The 18,083-nt window shown below is 41.1% G+C and overlaps 1 protein-coding gene across 1 annotated transcript in view; it reads left to right on the plus strand.

The window, feature by feature from the left end:
- SORCS3 (sortilin related VPS10 domain containing receptor 3) overlaps positions 1-18,083 on the plus strand; it is a 605,369-nt gene that overhangs the window by 501,748 nt on the left and 85,538 nt on the right. The window contains exons 10-13 of the mRNA XM_070470143.1: positions 2,586-2,732; positions 4,338-4,440; positions 9,579-9,655; positions 12,683-12,774. Coding sequence (XP_070326244.1) covers positions 2,586-2,732; positions 4,338-4,440; positions 9,579-9,655; positions 12,683-12,774 — 419 coding nt within the window. The remainder of the gene's footprint in view (positions 1-2,585; positions 2,733-4,337; positions 4,441-9,578; positions 9,656-12,682; positions 12,775-18,083) is intronic.

The following is an 18,083-nucleotide window of genomic DNA, read 5'->3' on the forward strand; positions in this document are numbered from 1 at the left end:
ATCAGCTAAATTATGTCATTAAAAAGCAAACAAACAAACAAAAAAACCCAGAAGAGCTGACTTCTATGAAAGTCTTTCCCTTTGCTCCCCCTGGGATCCTCTCAGAACTGCAATTCACCTCAATTCATGAAGACCCTCAGAGAATGGGGGTAAGTATGAATACAATTAAAATTTCGAGATAGCTGAGTGTTATCTAGAAAACCTGCTGAAGGCTTGTTTATATGTATCTAAACAATTTGAATTACCTTTCCTTTGGAACTTGAATGGAAGTCAAGGGCATCTTCCTTTGACATAGATTGCTGTCATTCTAAATATCTCTTCTTATTGCTCAGATGTGGGCAGAGGAGTCATAAAAGTGAGTCAGATCTGTGCTTACCCTTAAACCCTTCTGGATGATGAATCTCCTCACTCTGTAGCTACGTGTGTTGTGGTGATGCTCTTCTTCCTTCAGAATATCAAAGGTATGCAAATCCCAATCCGGGGAGCTCTGGCAAGCGTAGTCTACATTATCTGTGGTATCCTTTGCCAACCAACGGAGGAAAAGAAAGGGAAGGGCTTATTCCACCTTTTTTAAAGTGACAATTGGCTGCAACCCAAGATAAAATAAGAATTATCCAAAGTCCACAGTGAACTGGTGGCACAGCCAATGATAGGGGCCAGGTCACCAAGCTGGGTCATCTGAGACAGAAAACAGTTCAGTTCAGTTCAGTCAGTCAGTCATGTCCAACTCTTTCCAACCCTATGGACTGCAGCACACCAGGCTCCCTATCCATCAGCAACTCCCAGAGTTTACTCAAACTCATGCCCGTTGAGTCGGTGATGCCATCTAACCATCTCATCCTTTGTTGTCCCCTTCTCCTCTCACCTTCAATCTTTCCCAGAATCAGGGTCTTTTCCAATGAGTCAATTCTTCGCATCTGGTGGCCAAAGTATTGGAGTTTCAGCTTCAACATCAGTCCTTCCAATGAATATTCAGGACTGATTTCCTTTAGGATGGACTGATTGGATCTTCTTGCAGCCCAAGGAACTCTCAAGAGTCTTCTCCAACACCACAGTTCAAAAGCATCAATTCTTTGGTTCTCAGCTTTTTTTATAGTCCAACTCTCACATCCATATATAACTACTGGAAAAACCATAGCTTTGACTAGATGGACCTTTGTTGGCAAAGTAACGCCTCTGCTTTTTAATATGCTGTCTAGGTTGGTCATAACTTTTCTTCCAAGGAGCAAGTGTCTTTTAATTTCATGGCTGCAGTCACCATCTGTAGTGATTTTGGAGCCCCCCAAAATAAAGTCTGTCACTGTTTCCACTGTTTCCCCATCTATTTGCCATGAAGTGATGGGACTGGATGCCATGATCTTAGTTTTCTGAATGTTGAGCTTTAAGCCAACTTTTTCACCCTCCCCTCTCACTTTCATCAAGAGGCTCTTTAGTTCCTCTTCGCTTTCTGCCACAAGTGTGGTGTCATCTGCATATCTGAGGTTATTGATATTTCTCCCAACAATCTTGATTCCAGCTTGTGATTCATCCAGCCTAGCATTTCACATGATGTACTCTGCATATAAGTTAAATGAGCAGGGTGACAATATACAATCTTGACGTACTCCTTTCCCAATTTGGAACCAGTTTGTTGTTCCATGTCCAGTTCTAGCTGTTGCTTCTTGACCTGCATGCAGATTTCTCAGGAAGCCAATCAGGTGGTCCAGTATTCCCATCTCTTTAAGAATTTTCCATTTTTTTGTGATCCTTCATCCTTAATTATCTTATTTATTAATTTATTAAGAGAACATCTACCTCACTACTAATCAGAACACTTCAACTTACCACCATTACAGATTATACCTCGATGCCTTGAAAACCTGTATACAAGCCCTTTCTGAACAAAATCCTATGTTCTCTATTTTTATTTATTTTTAATTTTTATTGAAATATAGTTGATTTACAATGTTTCAGGTGTACAGAAAAGTGATTCAGTTATATATATATGTATATATATATACACACATATATGTATATATTTATACATATGTATATGAGTATGTGTGTATTCTTTTTCAGATTCTTTTCCGTTATTATAAGTTATTATAAGATACTGAATATGCTTCTTGGTGCTATGCAGCAGGTCTTTCTTGTTTATCTGTTTTATATATAGTAGTATATATTGGTTAATCTCAAATGTTCTCTAGGAGTAACTACTTCAGTCGTTATCAACCACTCCCACCCCAGAGGAAATGTTGGTAGTTAATTAAGGATAAATAAGTCAATTAAGTATAAAGTCCTCTGAACAAAGTACAGAGATGTGTAGAGTGGGGCAAAGAAGATGAGTAAGAGGAGGATGGAATATCTGGTTTGCGGTGGGAGGAGGGTGGAGGGAGTGGGGGGATTGTGTGGAGGCCAGCAGAAATGAGCTTAAACTTCTCCTATAGACCATGTGGAATATGACATTTCTCAACATTCTCCTCCTCTTTTCCTCTTGTGTATTCCAACACACTGTGGACAATCCTGGGGCATTTCTCCCTAGGCTTCTCCAAAACTATAGACATTTTGCCCCAACATGGTTCTCCATCTCTCACCCTTTTTCCTAGGTAGCAGGTATCAAAGGGATATTCCTGGCAAACAAGAAGGTGGATGACCAGGTGAAGACATACATCACGTACAACAAAGGCAGGGATTGGCGCCTCCTGCAAGCTCCAGATGTGGACCTGAGAGGCAACCCAGTACACTGCCTGCTGGTCAGTGTCCTGTCTCATGTGAGGCCACAGGGCAGACTGCTTACCTGGGGATTCTCCATCAGGGGCTTTATTCTACCAAAGAGACCTTAGGAATGTGCCTGGTGCTGGGCAGGGATTTCCTACAACTCCTAGGGCATTGATCTATGGACTCAGACTGCCATATCATCTGGATGGAAAGTTCAGTTGCATTCCACAAGCTTTTACTGAGAGTATACTATGTGCTACAACTTCTAGTTAAGAGAAAGAAGCATAAGAGAAAGCCTGCACCCAAGGGTCCCAGGCAGAGTTCAGTAGTGGTAAATACCTATTAGCTGACACTGATATGAAACCATTTGATAAGTGCTTGAAAATGGGCAAGGTAAGTAAAAGCTGCTTTAGAAGCCCAAGAAATGCAGGCTGGTATGTCCACATGGACAGGAGTTAATCTCTCAGCATTCCCAGAGTTCCAGCTATATGGGATATTGACATAGACACATAGAGGATTTAATGTATAAGACGTTATCTCTGTTCTCAGGGGCTGCAACTCCAAATGAAGAGGGAAGACAGATCATTAACAGTGAAATTCACAACCCTCAATGCCCTCTTAAAGAGGACATATGTGAGAAACATTTCTACAGTCCCAGAAATGATTGTTTCCCCTTCGCAAAAAAAAGTTGCCTTTCACTACTTACTGAATATTCCAGACATTATGTTAAAAACTGGGAGTATGGTGGTAAATAGGATTAACATGACCTTTTCCTTTTGTAGTTTTCAGTCCAGCTCCATGTTTTTGGCTTGGGGTACTAGGAAGGTCAGAGACATATGCCTGCCTGTGTCCAAGAACTGGTCACAGCAAGAATTCCCCCCTCCCCAAACCTTACCCATGGATTTCATCTTATTTTATTAATCTAGTTTTCTCCTTTCCCCAATTTCACAATTTTTTTAGGTTTTTTTTTTTCATTATGTGTCTACATCTCTCTCAATCCCTAATCCTTTTTAAAGAAACTCAACTAGGGATAAATGAGTAAAGAAGACAAACTTATACAAGTTTCAGATAATGGCTTCAGACATTTTAAGTGAAATTCAAAGTAAAATTATAAACGGGAACCAAACACATGAAGCAGAAAGAGGGACCATCTGATTGAAGAAGAGGTTTGAGGGTCAAGGCAGTCTCTCTTCACTTCCCCCTCCACTGCTCCCAGGGGCCCACAGAGCTCCAAGAAGCAGAGTGTGATGGCCACAGTCAGAGATGGGAGAAGGTCAGCGTCATCCTGTGGGTGGGAAGGAAGGAGTGGTCAGGAGGCTTCATGAGGCTGACCGTGAACTGGACCTTGATAGATAGAGTGGGGGTGAGAAAGGGAGGGGAAGCATACAATTGTGACGGGAGCAGGGACAGGAAGGGGCCTATGAATGGTGCTCAGGGCAGGTTCTGATGTGATTCTATCATCTGTTCAGGGAGAGATGACTCCTGCCCCAGGTCATCTCTTGGGGAAGTGAGTGAGTGACTTACATCTAACCCTTGCTATTCCTGGAAGGTTGGTGCCTGGGAGCCCTATATCTGGTGGGGGCAGGGATGCATGTCAGGAGTTCCCTGGAGTGAAACTACTTTCTTCTTCTCCGTTTTAGCCTTTCTGCTCCCTACACCTACACTTGCAGATCTCCGAAAATCCATATTCCTCGGGAAGAATCTCCAGCAAGGAGACAGCTCCAGGGCTCGTGGTGGCTACAGGTAAGGAAGACTGAGCCACTTCCTTACTGAGGGCTTCTGGCATATGTCATGACCTCTTTGTAATCATTTGAGCATCAGATAAAAGCGGTGGGCGTTCATCCCAGAAAACAGGCAGAATCTGGAACTGCAAGGCCAACCTAATAACCCAGGCAAAGAGCTACAAAACCTTGTAACTTGGTAAATGCCACATTGCACGAGGTCACAGGGCAGTCCCCTGTGTCAGCTAGAGGTCAGAGTTCCTTTTCCAGTCAGCTGACTGATCAGAAAGATTGTTTGTAATAGGGAATTCTCACTTTAAGAAAATGTGATATATGAACTTAGCTCACCAAGTATAAGTTGGGGTAGTTTTCTCTTTGCATAGAGTATTCTTTACAAAAGGTTTCACCCCAGAGCTGTTTTTAATCAGGAGGTCTCTGGTGCGTGTAAAGGTTTGTTTACACATGATTAACCACTTGGCTGAGGGCCTGGGGGAAAGGGCAGAAAAACTCCAGGTTGCATTGTTGGAACCACTGTCCACTGAACATCAATCAGAAATGAAGATAAAACAACTCCGAGATGAAAATGAAAGTCTCCTGGGGAAAGTGCTCTGATTAGCATGCATCTGATTTCCATACACCTTTTCAGGAATACATTAATGGCATAAAGCAAAGCAGGCCTCCTCTAATCTTCGAAGTTAGAGCTCTGGTATGAGGCAGTTTTTTCTAATGAAAGTAGATAAATTCACAGAGACTTGCCGAGAGAGTAAACTCATCAACCTGAAGCTCCAGGCCCTAGAGTTACTACTCCGCTAGCCACGACTTCCTTCTCCAACCCTTCAACTGCCTGAACTTTTAAACACCACCAGTGCCTATCCACTCAAATTGGGGTGACAGCTAGCATAGCCTTCTGAAGATACTTCAGTCAACTCTCCACCCAGAGAAACTGGATCCACCATATTTAACACCACTGGCTTCAGGGAGCCCAGCACAGTGAGTGTTGAAGGCAGGCTCTGGTACTATGTTCCTGACTGGGGGAGCGACCCCCACACTCCCTCATCCATGCCTGTTAGACCTCCCAACTGTGGGACTGCTATACTTTGCCTCTCCTCCAGGCCTACAGGAGGCCCTGGACTGGAGTGGAAGGAACACTGGAGAAGAGTAATCGATAATAAAAGTTACAGAGCACTGACTTTGGGTTCCCTGTGGGATGGAGTGGAAAGGGAGGTGGCAGGGGGTTCAGTAGGGAGGGGACACATGTATGCCTGTGGCTGATTCATGTTGATGTGTGGCAGAGGCCATCACAATATTGTAAAGTAGTTATCCTCCAATGAAAATAAATTGTAAAAAAAGGAAAAAATAATAATAAAATTTATCATTATGTAAATGCTATCTATGTAGCCAGGATTGCCTTATGTGGCTTAACCAGTCTAAACATTGGTGTTTTCATTGACAGTGGGAAAAATAGTACCGACATAATGGAATTGGAGTAATAAACAAAGCAATGGATTTCCAGTGTTCAAAACAGTGCCTAGGAGATATAGAATGCTCAATACATGATACCTTTTATAATCTCATCATTAATATTACAGACATTTAGGACTGCTCTTATTGCACCAGAAGAATATGATTTGTACACTTCTTTCAATAGAATCCACAAATAATGTGTGTTCACTGTGCATCTCCAGTATGAATGAATGCACTTAGGAACTCTGTAGGCCTGCTTTCCAAGCTGAGCTCTGACACTTATGAGACTTAAGAATTTGACCAAGTTCTTTAACCTCTGTGCTTTATTTTCCTCATCTGCAAATCAAGTTATCTTTCCCTGCCTTGTAAGGATGTTGTAGGAATTAGAGACTGGAGAGGGTGCCTACAAGATCCCGCTGAGGGCTCAGAGCATAGTCGGGAGGGTTGGGCCTCTAAATTACTCTAAGTTTTTATGAGCTAACAAACACATAGACATTCAAGACTGGATTCTGAAACTTCTTTTGCCCATATGCATGAGAATTTACTAATACTCTCCCCTTTGTAACTCTTGTAACTTTGCATAGTGCATTGAGAGGGGACAAGATCCTCATGAAAAGCCAGTACTGGGTCACTGACAGATGTCTCCTTATTCCCAGCTTCTCTTTACCCTGCTTACCGGTTCTCCCTGAAGGTCATTTCGCTATCAGAAAAATAATTACAAACTTAGCCAAGGATGCCTTCAGTGGTCTGGATGGACCTGTCTCTCCAGAGCCTTTTCCAGATCCATGCATATCTCCTGCCTTCAGGTGTCAGTGACCCTGGTCCCTCTCATCTTCACTCCTCACTGCCTCCTCCTTTCTCTCACTGAGACCAGGGCTCAGGGAAGCTGCATGGATGGCAGTGCCTGCTGGGATTCATCTCTTACTCCTGTTGAGACCGTCTCTGAAGGCAGATGGAATTCCAGTCTGGAGAGTTTGGCAATTGCTTTTTAGCAGCAGAAGCACCAGAGTACTAAGTATCCTTACATTTCAAGCTGGTCATCGAGACCGTACATCCTCCCAGGGCGTTAAGGTGTGCAGAGCACTTTCCTGCTGTGATTGCAGATGGCCCTGTGATGTGGATTTATGGGTGAGGAGGTGGAAGGCAGGAGGAACAGGTGTCCTGCCCTCACTCACACTCCCTCCGCCTCCGAGTTGAGCCAGACCTAGTCCTGAGCCCCCTCACCTGCCAGCCCCACAGCTACTCCAGGCTCCCTGCATGCTTGCTGTGCACTCTGAGTATTCACACAGAGACAGTGTTTATCGTCCCCTCCGCAGAGGTGCTTTCCTTTCCTGCAGTGACATTTGTACTGTCCGCTTCCTCTTCCATTTAGTTACCCTGAGTGGACATCAGTTGTGGTGAGAGAAGCATCTCTAACCTCAGAGCGTGTTAAAATTCTCCCCATCTCTTTGTGTTTCTGTCTCTCTCTCTCTTTTCCAGGATTGTCTAAATAAAGCCTTGGGAGAAAGGTGCCTTGGGAGGACAGGAGGCTAAAAGCATGTTGTTAACAGCTGCCCAGATGGGCAGCAGAACCTCTGTGATTGACCAGCTAAGCTGTTGTTGAGAGGAGCTCCCTCTTTTCCATGGCTCTCCCCCTTTCCCCCCCCATCACACCACTCCAGGGGGGATGAGCTGCCTCTTCCTCTAACCTGGCCTGGGGCCACCCTGGGAGCCCTCCTCCAGTTTCACTTTAACCAGCATCCAGATCTTCCTTCTCTCACACCATAATCCAGACTCTCCCTCTCAGAGGTTTCCTTCCTATAGGTCCAATTAGGGACTGAATGTGTTCAGAGATCAAGTCATCCGGGACACATCTTTTCTGTCCTTTCCTCTGGGAACTGACTTTTGGTCTCTGTGATCAGTAACATTTCTTTCAGGGATCCTTTCAGTTGACCCAAGATATTTCTAAAACAGGCTTCACTGGGAGCCTTGGATTCTCATCATCAACATGGCTCCAAAATCAATCTCATTGAGCTTTGCAAGAGAGGTTTAAGGTTTAAGATATAAGCAGAACCAGCTCCTAAAGAGGATGTAACAGATGCTAAGCCCTGACAGGGCTGGCAAATTCTAGCTCTTGGGGACTATACACCTGCCTCCCTGTCTCTCTACCACCCTTAGTAGACATTACTAATCGATTGCCATTACTAATCTATTCTGTTGAATCCAAACATAGGCTCAGAATCTTTAGCACAATGCTCCAGGTGGCCATGCTTAAAGGACAAGTTGGCATTCTCTGTTCTGTCCCTCTTTACTTTCTTCATTTCTGTGTCTTCTAAAACCTGGATATGAAGAGTCGAATTCCAGATTCTAGACATAACTCCTCAGAGCTGTTCACCATGCCACTCCCCACTCCACTGGTACCAACTGCCTGAGCCCTGAGCCCTAGGGTTATTTTTGGAAGTCTTGAGTGTCAAAACAAGTTGGCTAGCTGTGTGCTCCCTGATGCTGATGTGAGCTTGACAAGCTGTAACCTAGCTTTAATTTCTCATTTTGAAGCATTAAATGTCAGGAGCTCAATTAACATTTTCATTATTGCATTTTTATTGTGCTCTTATTTAGGCTACAGATGTGTGGGAGCTAACATTCCCTTCCTGCTATTTTTAAAGAAAAAATATCAGCCTCAGTGATAAATTCTTACATATGTAGGGTACTTTCCTGCTTCTAAAGACCTCCCCAAATGCACATCAACGTCATAACATAATTCAATCACATGTTTCCTCATTCATCTGTTGTCCAATTATTTGTTAAGCAGCTCACTTTTAAGTTTGGGACATTTGTTCTGGGACCAGAGAGTTTGAGGGTAAACTTTGGGCAATATGGATAGGCTAGAAAATCTTAACTACTTTCTTGTTTTTACAAATATAACCACAAGGTGATGCAAATGGAAGAAAAAGAAGGGGAGAGGGAAAAGGTGTGAAGGAATAAGACAGGAATTGTGGGCAGTCTAGGTGTAATCCAGGTGACTTCTACCATGCTTGACGACCATGGTGGTGGCTCAGTTGCTAAGTCGCTAAGTCTTGCGATCCCAGTAGCCCACCAGGCTCCTCTGTGGGATCCTCCAGACAAGAACACTGGAATGGGTTGCCATTTCCTTCTCCAGGTGCTTGACGACCATGGTCTGCTGAATATTGTCATCTTCTTCTGGAAACTCTATCACTTTGACTACATATTCTGTACTGTTGGTTTATTCAATAGCCTGGCACACAAGAAATATTTTGACAGGTTTAACTTGGAAACAGATACACATATGCACACACACACACTCACACATACACCAGTTTTTCTTAACATAAAATTACATGTGAGAAGGAAGATGTTCCTAGACTAGCATAGTTGTTTACTCTTCTGCTCTTTGCCATCATCGAGATCAATTTTGGAGAGATTAATGGTATACAGAATGAACAGTTCAAGAGATCCAAGCCAATCAATATTTGACCTTTGGGTGTTGCCTTTTAAACAGGTGTCCCTCTTGTATTATTTATTTGTTTTTTTCCATGTTAGGTTTGCTGGGGTTTTGATATGAGACCAAGAAAAAGCTGTATAAATCTACCCTAAACGACTTGGAAAACCTTCACTCTCTGCTATCCCTTTCCTCAACCCCAAGCACACTAATCTGTAAAGTGCCTGACATTTTCAAATAATCTGCTTCTGTTTTAGGCAACATTGGTCCGGAGCTCTCATATACTGACATCAGTGTGTTCATCTCTTCTGATGGAGGCAACACATGGAGACAGGTAACTGAGAGATTCGGGGACAGGGAAGAGATATTTAGGGCAAATTCGGCCAATATTTCTCTTATCTTTGGGATTCTCAGGCTCATTGTGACTTTTTGTTTGTTAAAAAAAAAAAATTGAAGCAGCAGTTCTGTTTGGTCAATGTAGCTGGAAGAATAGATGGGCAGTGGGGTAAAATGGGAAGAGCTGGGCAAGGAATAAGAAGAACTGGAGTTTCCCTAGTTTGTTCATTCTTTCATTCAACAATAGGTATGAAACAGTTACCAGATGCTAATTCTCATTCCTGTGGGAGGTGATACAGTCAATAAAACAATTTTGAATCATTAATGTGCCATGGGATCTTGGCAAGATCTTGCCGTTCTAGATCTGTTTCTTTATCTACAAGGTGAAGGGTACAGAATACTAAGACCAGCAAAGCCATGAAAGTCTGTGGTGGCTTAAGTAATATGTGGGCCCAATGTTAGTTAAGTATGAGACAACCTAATAGATATATGACCCTATGAAAAATTAATTCAATTTTACAAACATTTTTGTTTGCAGTGCTGTCCAATATAACTTTCAGCAATAAGGAAAATGTTCTGTATGTGTATATACTGTCCCTTGTGTTTGTTGCACACTTGAAATGTGGCTAGGGTGACAGAGGAGCTAAATTTTTAATTTTATTTTAATCAATTTAAATCTAAATTGTCTCATGTAGCTACTATATTGGACAACACAGATTTATACAGTGTCAACTAGGTGTCAAGTATAAACCTGAGGAGGCCATTGAATACTTTTGAGTCCCTTTTCCCATGGAGCTCAAAATTAAATAGAGGAAATAGGTCCATAAATAACTGTAGTTTAGATTATATTATTTTAGTGTCATTATTAGCTTGCAGAGAAATGGGAGGAATTAATTCTACTTGGGCAAACTGGGAAAGACTTCACGAGAAGAGTTGACATTTTACTAAACTTTAAGATGAGAAGGTTTCTATCTGAGGAAGAAAAAGGATGAGTATTGAGTGTCTTAATGATGAAGATGAATAAACTATCTGAAATCTATCTGTACAACTTTCTGTTTGGGTCCCTTAGTGAAGATTATTATCACCATCACCAACATCATCATCTTCACCCCCATTGCCATCACTTTCACTACTACCACTTATCAAAAAAAAAAAAAAAAATTACCAAGGACATACTAGACACAACCCCTATATTAACTACTATAAGGCCTACTCCAAAGAATAAATTAAGATTCCTGCCCACAAGGGAATCAACTGGATGAGGAACAGACACATAAATAAGAACATACTTTCAAAATATAAGATACTGTCTTATGAGTACCAAATGGGGTAGAAACTGGAACGTAAATTCTTCTGGTCCAGAAATTCACAACAGACAAAATATTGTCCCTGAATAGGAGAAATAGCTCACCTGACCAGGTGGCCACTGCAACACTCCTTCCTTGTGTTGTCACCACTTGGGTTTCCTTGTCTCTTTTCCCAAACAACTAAGCATTCCAGCTTCCACTGCAGTGCTGGACAGGGCAAGAGTTAGAAGTGGCCAGAATAATATTTTAGAGAGGATAGTATGAAGAAAAATAACTTCTTTCTTCTCCTCAGTACTGAGAATCTTCTTGTAGTCCTTACTCTCAGACTTTGATCCAGTGCTTCTATTCATAGAGTCCACTTTTGAACTCAGACTCAGAGTCTATGTTTATATCTGGAATATAAAAAACAATAATCTTTAAGTCTTCTGTGTGTGAAAGCTCACCACTAGTGTGGACATTTAAAGGCAAATATGAGAAAGAAAACCAATTGAAAGGTTTAGGCCCAAGAGTCCATTTGCTTTTCTCTATGGTGTTCTCTGAGTCATATTTACAGAGGACACCATTCCTCCTATCCCCTCCTTTTTAACTCTGCTTATGTCTTTTTACCCTTTATAGTACGTCTCACTTAACCCACCATCCCAACCTCTCCATCCAGCTTGTAAGAGCCACCATTAGTGGTTAACAACTGGAGGAATTCTCTAATTCCACTTTTCTCTAGAAGATCTAGAGGAGATAACTTTTTCTCTGGCAGAGAAAAATTTTTTCTGTCTTAGGTTAAAGACTTAAAAGTCATAAATTGTAGAAGTGTTGCTGTATGTGGAGTTAGGTCTGAGCTAAGGCTCTGAGACTTGCATCATGGTAGGTGCTTAGTAAATGGTTATGCAGATGGATGGACGGATCACCGAATAAATCAATGAGTGAGTGGAAGGATTGATAGCTAATGGACAAATGAATGAATCAAAGAATGAGTAACTCTGCATCTCAGGAAGCATGGCGTCCCAGTGAACATTTAGCGTAAAGATCCCCAAGTGCTAAACTTAAGTCTTCATTCAACTAGCATGGAAACTTAGGATGTGGTGGCTAAGTCTGAGAACTCAGTTATCATGTAGACTATACTGTCTACATGTCTAAAAGGGATTGTCTTTTAAGTTCCTAGAAAGTTTATAACCCTACTATAAGATACATCACCAACTCAATGAACATGAGTTTGAGCAAACTCTGGGAGATGGTGAAGTATAGGGAAGCCTGGCGTGCTGCAGTCCATGGGGTCGTAAAGAGTCTGACATGACTGAACGACTGAATGAGACACAGACCATTTATAAATCAGCAAATGTCTCATTTGAAAAGATGAGGAAGAGAAAGCTGACTAGTAACGTACTCAGATGACAAAGTTTTTTGAAGCTATGTTTTCCACTGGGTTATCTAGTTGAGCATGGGTCTTGTTGCCTGAATTTCTTGTGGCATACTGAACAGTACTAGGGGAAGGAACCCTGGAAATGCCCTTTGAGTGGATTAGGGACAGTTGACAGTTATTTGTTCTCTGCTAGCCCACTTTTTCATCTATTAAATGGGGATGACATTGCTCGTCAAATTTTTGATAGGATTGTTGGAAGGCTCAGAATCTAGATGAAAAAATATATGTGAACAACTTTGTAAACTTTCAAGCACCATGCAAATGTAAGGTGTTGCTATGATCCTTGTTGTTGTTGTTGTTCCAGATCTTTGATGAAGAGTACAATGTCTGGTTCCTAGACTGGGGTGGCGCCCTCGTGGCCATGAAACACACACCTCTGCCAGTCAGGCATTTGTGGTAAGGACAGCTTCCTACCCTATTAATGAAAAACTTTTCAGTGGAAAATACTGGGACAAATTGTTATGCATGGCTTTATACCCATTTTACCCATTTCTTCATCCATTTCTTTATCCACCCCTTCATTTAATGTACATTACAGCATCCAACTCTTAGGTAACAGTAGCTGACCAGATGATTTAGATGAGGAAGTATAAGAATAGTATTAAAATGCAAACATATTAAATACATTACTCAGCTATACGGCTAGTACCTGGCAGTACCAAGTTGGGTTTCTATCATCAATATGCTTCTCTCTTATCTGCTAATTTTCCAGATATGTTAATAAGTACACAGAGTGTTATTACATGGTCTCTGTCCTCTGGGAGATCATAGTTAAGGTAAGGAGTTTAGATCATCCACGTATTATCAGAAATCTAAGCAATGCCTGCACGAGATTGCTGACTCTGTGCATTGCTGGAATCCTGAGGCTGGATGGAGCCCCCATGCCCCCAGTGTGTGAGCAGGGGTGGGGGTCTTCATACCATAGGTGGCCTGAGGGCTGATTCTTGAAGAAAGGATGCCGGGAGCAGGAGTAGAAGTGATGGGAGGAAAGCCAAGGATCGAGAAAACTCTGACCAAGCCTGGAATTCAGGAGACGTAGGGAGTGCTCTGAAGATTGTATTTGGTTGGAATCAAGAAAGTGAATAAGTAAGGATAGATAGGATTCAAAAGAACTAAAACACAAGTTTAATGCATTTGGGTTGAATCTGTAGGTAATTCCTTCTAGTACTAAGACCTCTCTCTCTGTGGTAGGAAGAGTTCTCTGTTGAGGACTGAGGGGGGCTTACACTTCTAGAGAGGACAGCTTGACTCTTAAGTTCATTAATTTAATTTTTTTAACCAAGAAAAGTAACATCTCTTAGCCCTTATCATTGTATTCTAAGCATTGCTATCCAACTTGGGAAAAGTATTTAATGTTCTCTCAGGAAAATTTAACAGGATCAAATGTTGCTTCTCAAAGTCATTAATACAAAGTTTGATATTTCCCTTATTCCATGAAATATTTTTTTGGGGGGTTGGGAAAATAAATATTTATAGAGCTCAGGAAAAAAAAATAGCTATATTCCTACTGAATTTTCTCTTATAATAATAACGACAATATTACCCCAATTTGTCCACCTTGTTCACTTCAGTCTACAAAAGATTAAAGATGGTTGTTCAAACTAAGCTCTTGAAACAAAGTTTTTTCCACTTAGAGGATGTTGATACCGTCGTAAATGGTACAAATATTTCCCTAAAGTTAGTTACCACCCCTGGTGTCTGCTTACTTGCCTAGTAATGAATGCCCTTTCCTGAAATAGTCCCTGCAGTGGTTAAATGTCAACTGCTGAGTGTGTCAGCAAACAACAATGGCACTTAACTCGTTCTAGAGTTCTTTGCACTCCTTTTTCACAGCTGAGTGTTTTGTAAGGGCCTGACCTTATCATTATCATCAATATTTCCTCATAAACTTCTTGACTTTGTCTCTGGCTGGCTTATGAGTTGCAAGTTTGTGAAAATCAAATGCAGTTTCTTCATCACCAGTAGCTTCTAATTAAGTTACAACCTTCAAGGTAAACAAATAGCTTATTTTAAGTGGAAGAAAGGTTAAGGAATCAGTTCATTGTTCTTTTCTGTAGTAGGTCTCAGACTGACATTATTTTGGCAGCACACACAGATGTATATATATTTGCATAAGAAAAAGACATTGGCCTACCCACTCTCCTGCAAGGGTATAGTGGCTCTCAAATTTAAATAATAGCTATATCACCTTTCAGAAAAAATTGGAACCATAATTGAAAAACTGGGGAAACTTTAGCTCAGCTAACAAGGCATGCTGTTTCCTATAAATTGAAATGATAGGTAGCTAGATATGCATGGAGACAAAACAGCATACAAATGAACCCATCCATTTGTGACTGTGTACACTTAGATCCATTGAGATTAGAATTTAAGTGCTATTTCAGGTAAGCCCTCCATCCAGTGTTATTAGTATTACCTTTGTACCTTAGAAGCATTAGAGTGAAATGAACAATGGAGCCCCATGGAATGCAATGCTCTAATGAAAACTTATAATAGAGTTACTCATCAGCGGGTAGACAGGGATCCTACTGTTTGCTTAGCCCTGACAAACTGTCAGTGTCTCCTTTCAATGGAATGTTCTTGGAAACTGGAAACAAAACATCACCTGGCCATTTTTGTTCTTTGCTCTTCTATAAGTGCTAGTGAGCCCTGGCGTTTTTGTTCAGAGAAACATTCACCTGAAAACAGTAGTTCCAACCAGCAAGTGCCTCTGAGAAGTGAAAGTGCATGTGCTATTCTTAAGGACTTCCATGCAGCTTCATTGCCGTCACCTCATGCGTTTGGGATAATGTAAAATGGAGCAATGCACCATTGCGAGGAACCTTGATCATCGATGACCATTATAACTCTGTTTCTGCGCTAGAGTATTCAGGGGAGGACTCTGGTTGTTGTCGAAAGATTTTATTCCTTTTAGTGGCTCTCATCTCAGTGTGATAAAGTCACCAATGCATGGAGTTAGGAAGGGTCTTGGAGGAGACGTAGTGAGACACCCACCTTACCAGGACAGCACAGAGCTGACCAACTTACAGATGGAGTCCCACCTTGTACGTCAGCTTTAGTTGTTAGAACATTAGCTTTGTGCTGAACAATAATGACCTACTTTCTATTTCTGTCCATCAGTCCTTGTTCTGCTGCCCAGACCTATGCAGAGTAAATCTGTTCCAGAAATGGGTGTAAATAAATTTTAGAGTCCTACACTTGGAAAGGACCTAAAGAGATGGCTCTGTCTAGGCTTTCTAACTTGTGGGAAGATCAGATATGCAATTCAAGACTGGATTCCATGCATTTGTTCATTTATTTCTCACCTATTCATTGAGCCTATACTTTTTCTCCAGTATTAGTGTAGGGGTTGGGATATGCCAAAGGACAAAACAGAATACTCATTTTTTGTTGTTGTTGTTCAAATATTTGACTTTCCTTTTTAGAGCAATTATGAGAATACAAATCATTTCCACCTTATTCTATCTACATTTTTTGATTGGTATTTTCACGCATCTCTCCACATTCTAATTTCATTCAGACATTACTCCTTTTCTGTAGGCAGCAATTATTTTTGTGTGCTGAACTACTTGGATCTTTCTTACTTAAAAAGTTAAAAGGCGATGGTAAATTATTCAGCTCTTATTCTTCTTTCCCTTAAGCTTGATTCAATTCATAGAACCTGTTTCTAGAACAGCTTGTTTCTTAATTTTAATCACATTGATTGTCAGTTTTCTACAATGATTGAAACTGAACATAGTGTTTAGGATCTGGTGAAAGGATTATTTCTTCTCTTACGTATGCTAGCTGTCTGTGAACACACCCTAGACTCACAATGACTTATTATCACAAAAGTGACCTTGCTAGAAAATATTTATCTTGTGATTGACAATCACCTAAGTTTTGTTTTGTTTTGTTTTTTTCAGCTTGAGCTTCTCATGAGAGTTACTCTTTTTCCTTTCTCTGGCTATGGGAATCTTTGCTTTTATTTTAAAATAAATTATTCTGCTTTAAGTTGGTCTTATCTTATAAGTGACAGCCAAATCTACATGCCTGGCTTTGATCTCTCTCCAGAAATCTGGATGCATCCATCCAAAGGACTTCTTGACAGTGTTAAGCGTGGAAATCCAAAGCACATCTCAGCCTAGGTAGACAGAGCAGAAACAACAGAAAGCTTTGCTTCTCGATTCTTCCCATTTTCCTACCTCAGTTGCTTAACCCCCCAAATTCATGCTGTCTGTGATTTCTTTTTGTTCAAGCAAAAGTCTATTGATTTTATCTGTAAAAATATCCTAAAAGTCTTACTGACTTTACCTGTAAGAATAGCCTCAATCTCTCCATCTCTTTCTATATCCACTATTATAACCTCTGTCCAAGCCCCTTCTCTTATTTGGTCTCTTACAATTACCACACCTCCCCTTCCCCCCATCACCACCACCCCCCCCCCCCCCACACACACACACACACTGATTCATCTCCCTGCATCCTCTTTGGGCCCTGACAGTCCACTCACCACAAAGGACTAAAAGTTATCTTGTAATGGTTAAATCAGATCTTATCTCTCTCATTTCAATTTGGAAGCAAAGTCATTTGTAACCTGCCCCAGCCTTATTTTCTTGACTCCATTTCCTATCAACCCTCTTCCACTAATCTACAACCACCTACCGCCTTCTGTTCTCCATTTCACACCGGATCCGCCCTCCAGAAAGGCTCTCACCTTGATCTTTGCATAGCAAATTCCTTGTTATCATTCAGATCTCAGTTTAAATGTCACCTCCTCAGAGAGGACTTTCTTAAATTTTCAATGCAAAGTAGCTTCACTCTCTATCATATCACTCTATTTTAACTGTCTTCCTGACACTTACTTTTAACATATATTTTTAGCCCATTTATCTACATGTTGTTTGTCTCCTCAAACTAGACTACAATTCCAGTGAAACTAGGGCATTTCGTGTTCACTGCTGTATCCCTACACATAGGCCAGACCAGTACATAATTGAATATTCATAGGTGAATCCTACCTTTTATAGTCCTGTCTTGTCACTATTTAGAGGTCAGTGGTAAATTTACTCCTATCTCCGTGGTACTGGTGATCTTATCATTTCAGCTTCACCTGTAGGTCTAAAAGAATTCCCAGTTCCTTTGTCTTGCCCATTAATGAGCTAAAAATTGAGAAGGAGAAGGTGGGTCCTGTGGGGTTATCATTCAATATAGTTACTTCAGAACATTAAAAACTCCTAGTTAGTTATCTGAAAGAATAGCTCTCACAAATGGCAGACCCAAATTTCTGATACTCAAGAGATTAACTTTTATAATGTTGTATTTTTTGGATTTTCTTTAGGAGTTTTAGTTTTAATAATTATCATCTCAGTGTGAGAAATTTGGGTGCTAGAAATTACTGATCTCAGAAAGTCACTTGAATGCAAACCTGGGCTTCCTAGTGATACGCAGACCATAAATTATAGTCACAGCATTCATCCTTCAGCCTGGCTCCAGAGATTGTCCCCTTGTTTGTGTTCATTTTATATCAGCTGTAGACTTTGGTTATTATCTGTTAGCCTTCCCACTTGGATGTTGGCATTTCCTATTTTTTTTTGCCTGATCCTATCCTTCCATTTAATCCATGCTTTTGCTTTTTCATGTAGATTCAGTTCATGCAGCATGCTTTTATTTTCCAACAACCTATTTCTCCACCTTGGGCTTCACTTTTCTTTGGAACTTCCATC

This window comes from Odocoileus virginianus, chromosome 7 (assembly GCF_023699985.2).
Source record: "Odocoileus virginianus isolate 20LAN1187 ecotype Illinois chromosome 7, Ovbor_1.2, whole genome shotgun sequence".
NCBI classification, from domain to species: domain Eukaryota; kingdom Metazoa; phylum Chordata; class Mammalia; order Artiodactyla; family Cervidae; genus Odocoileus; species Odocoileus virginianus.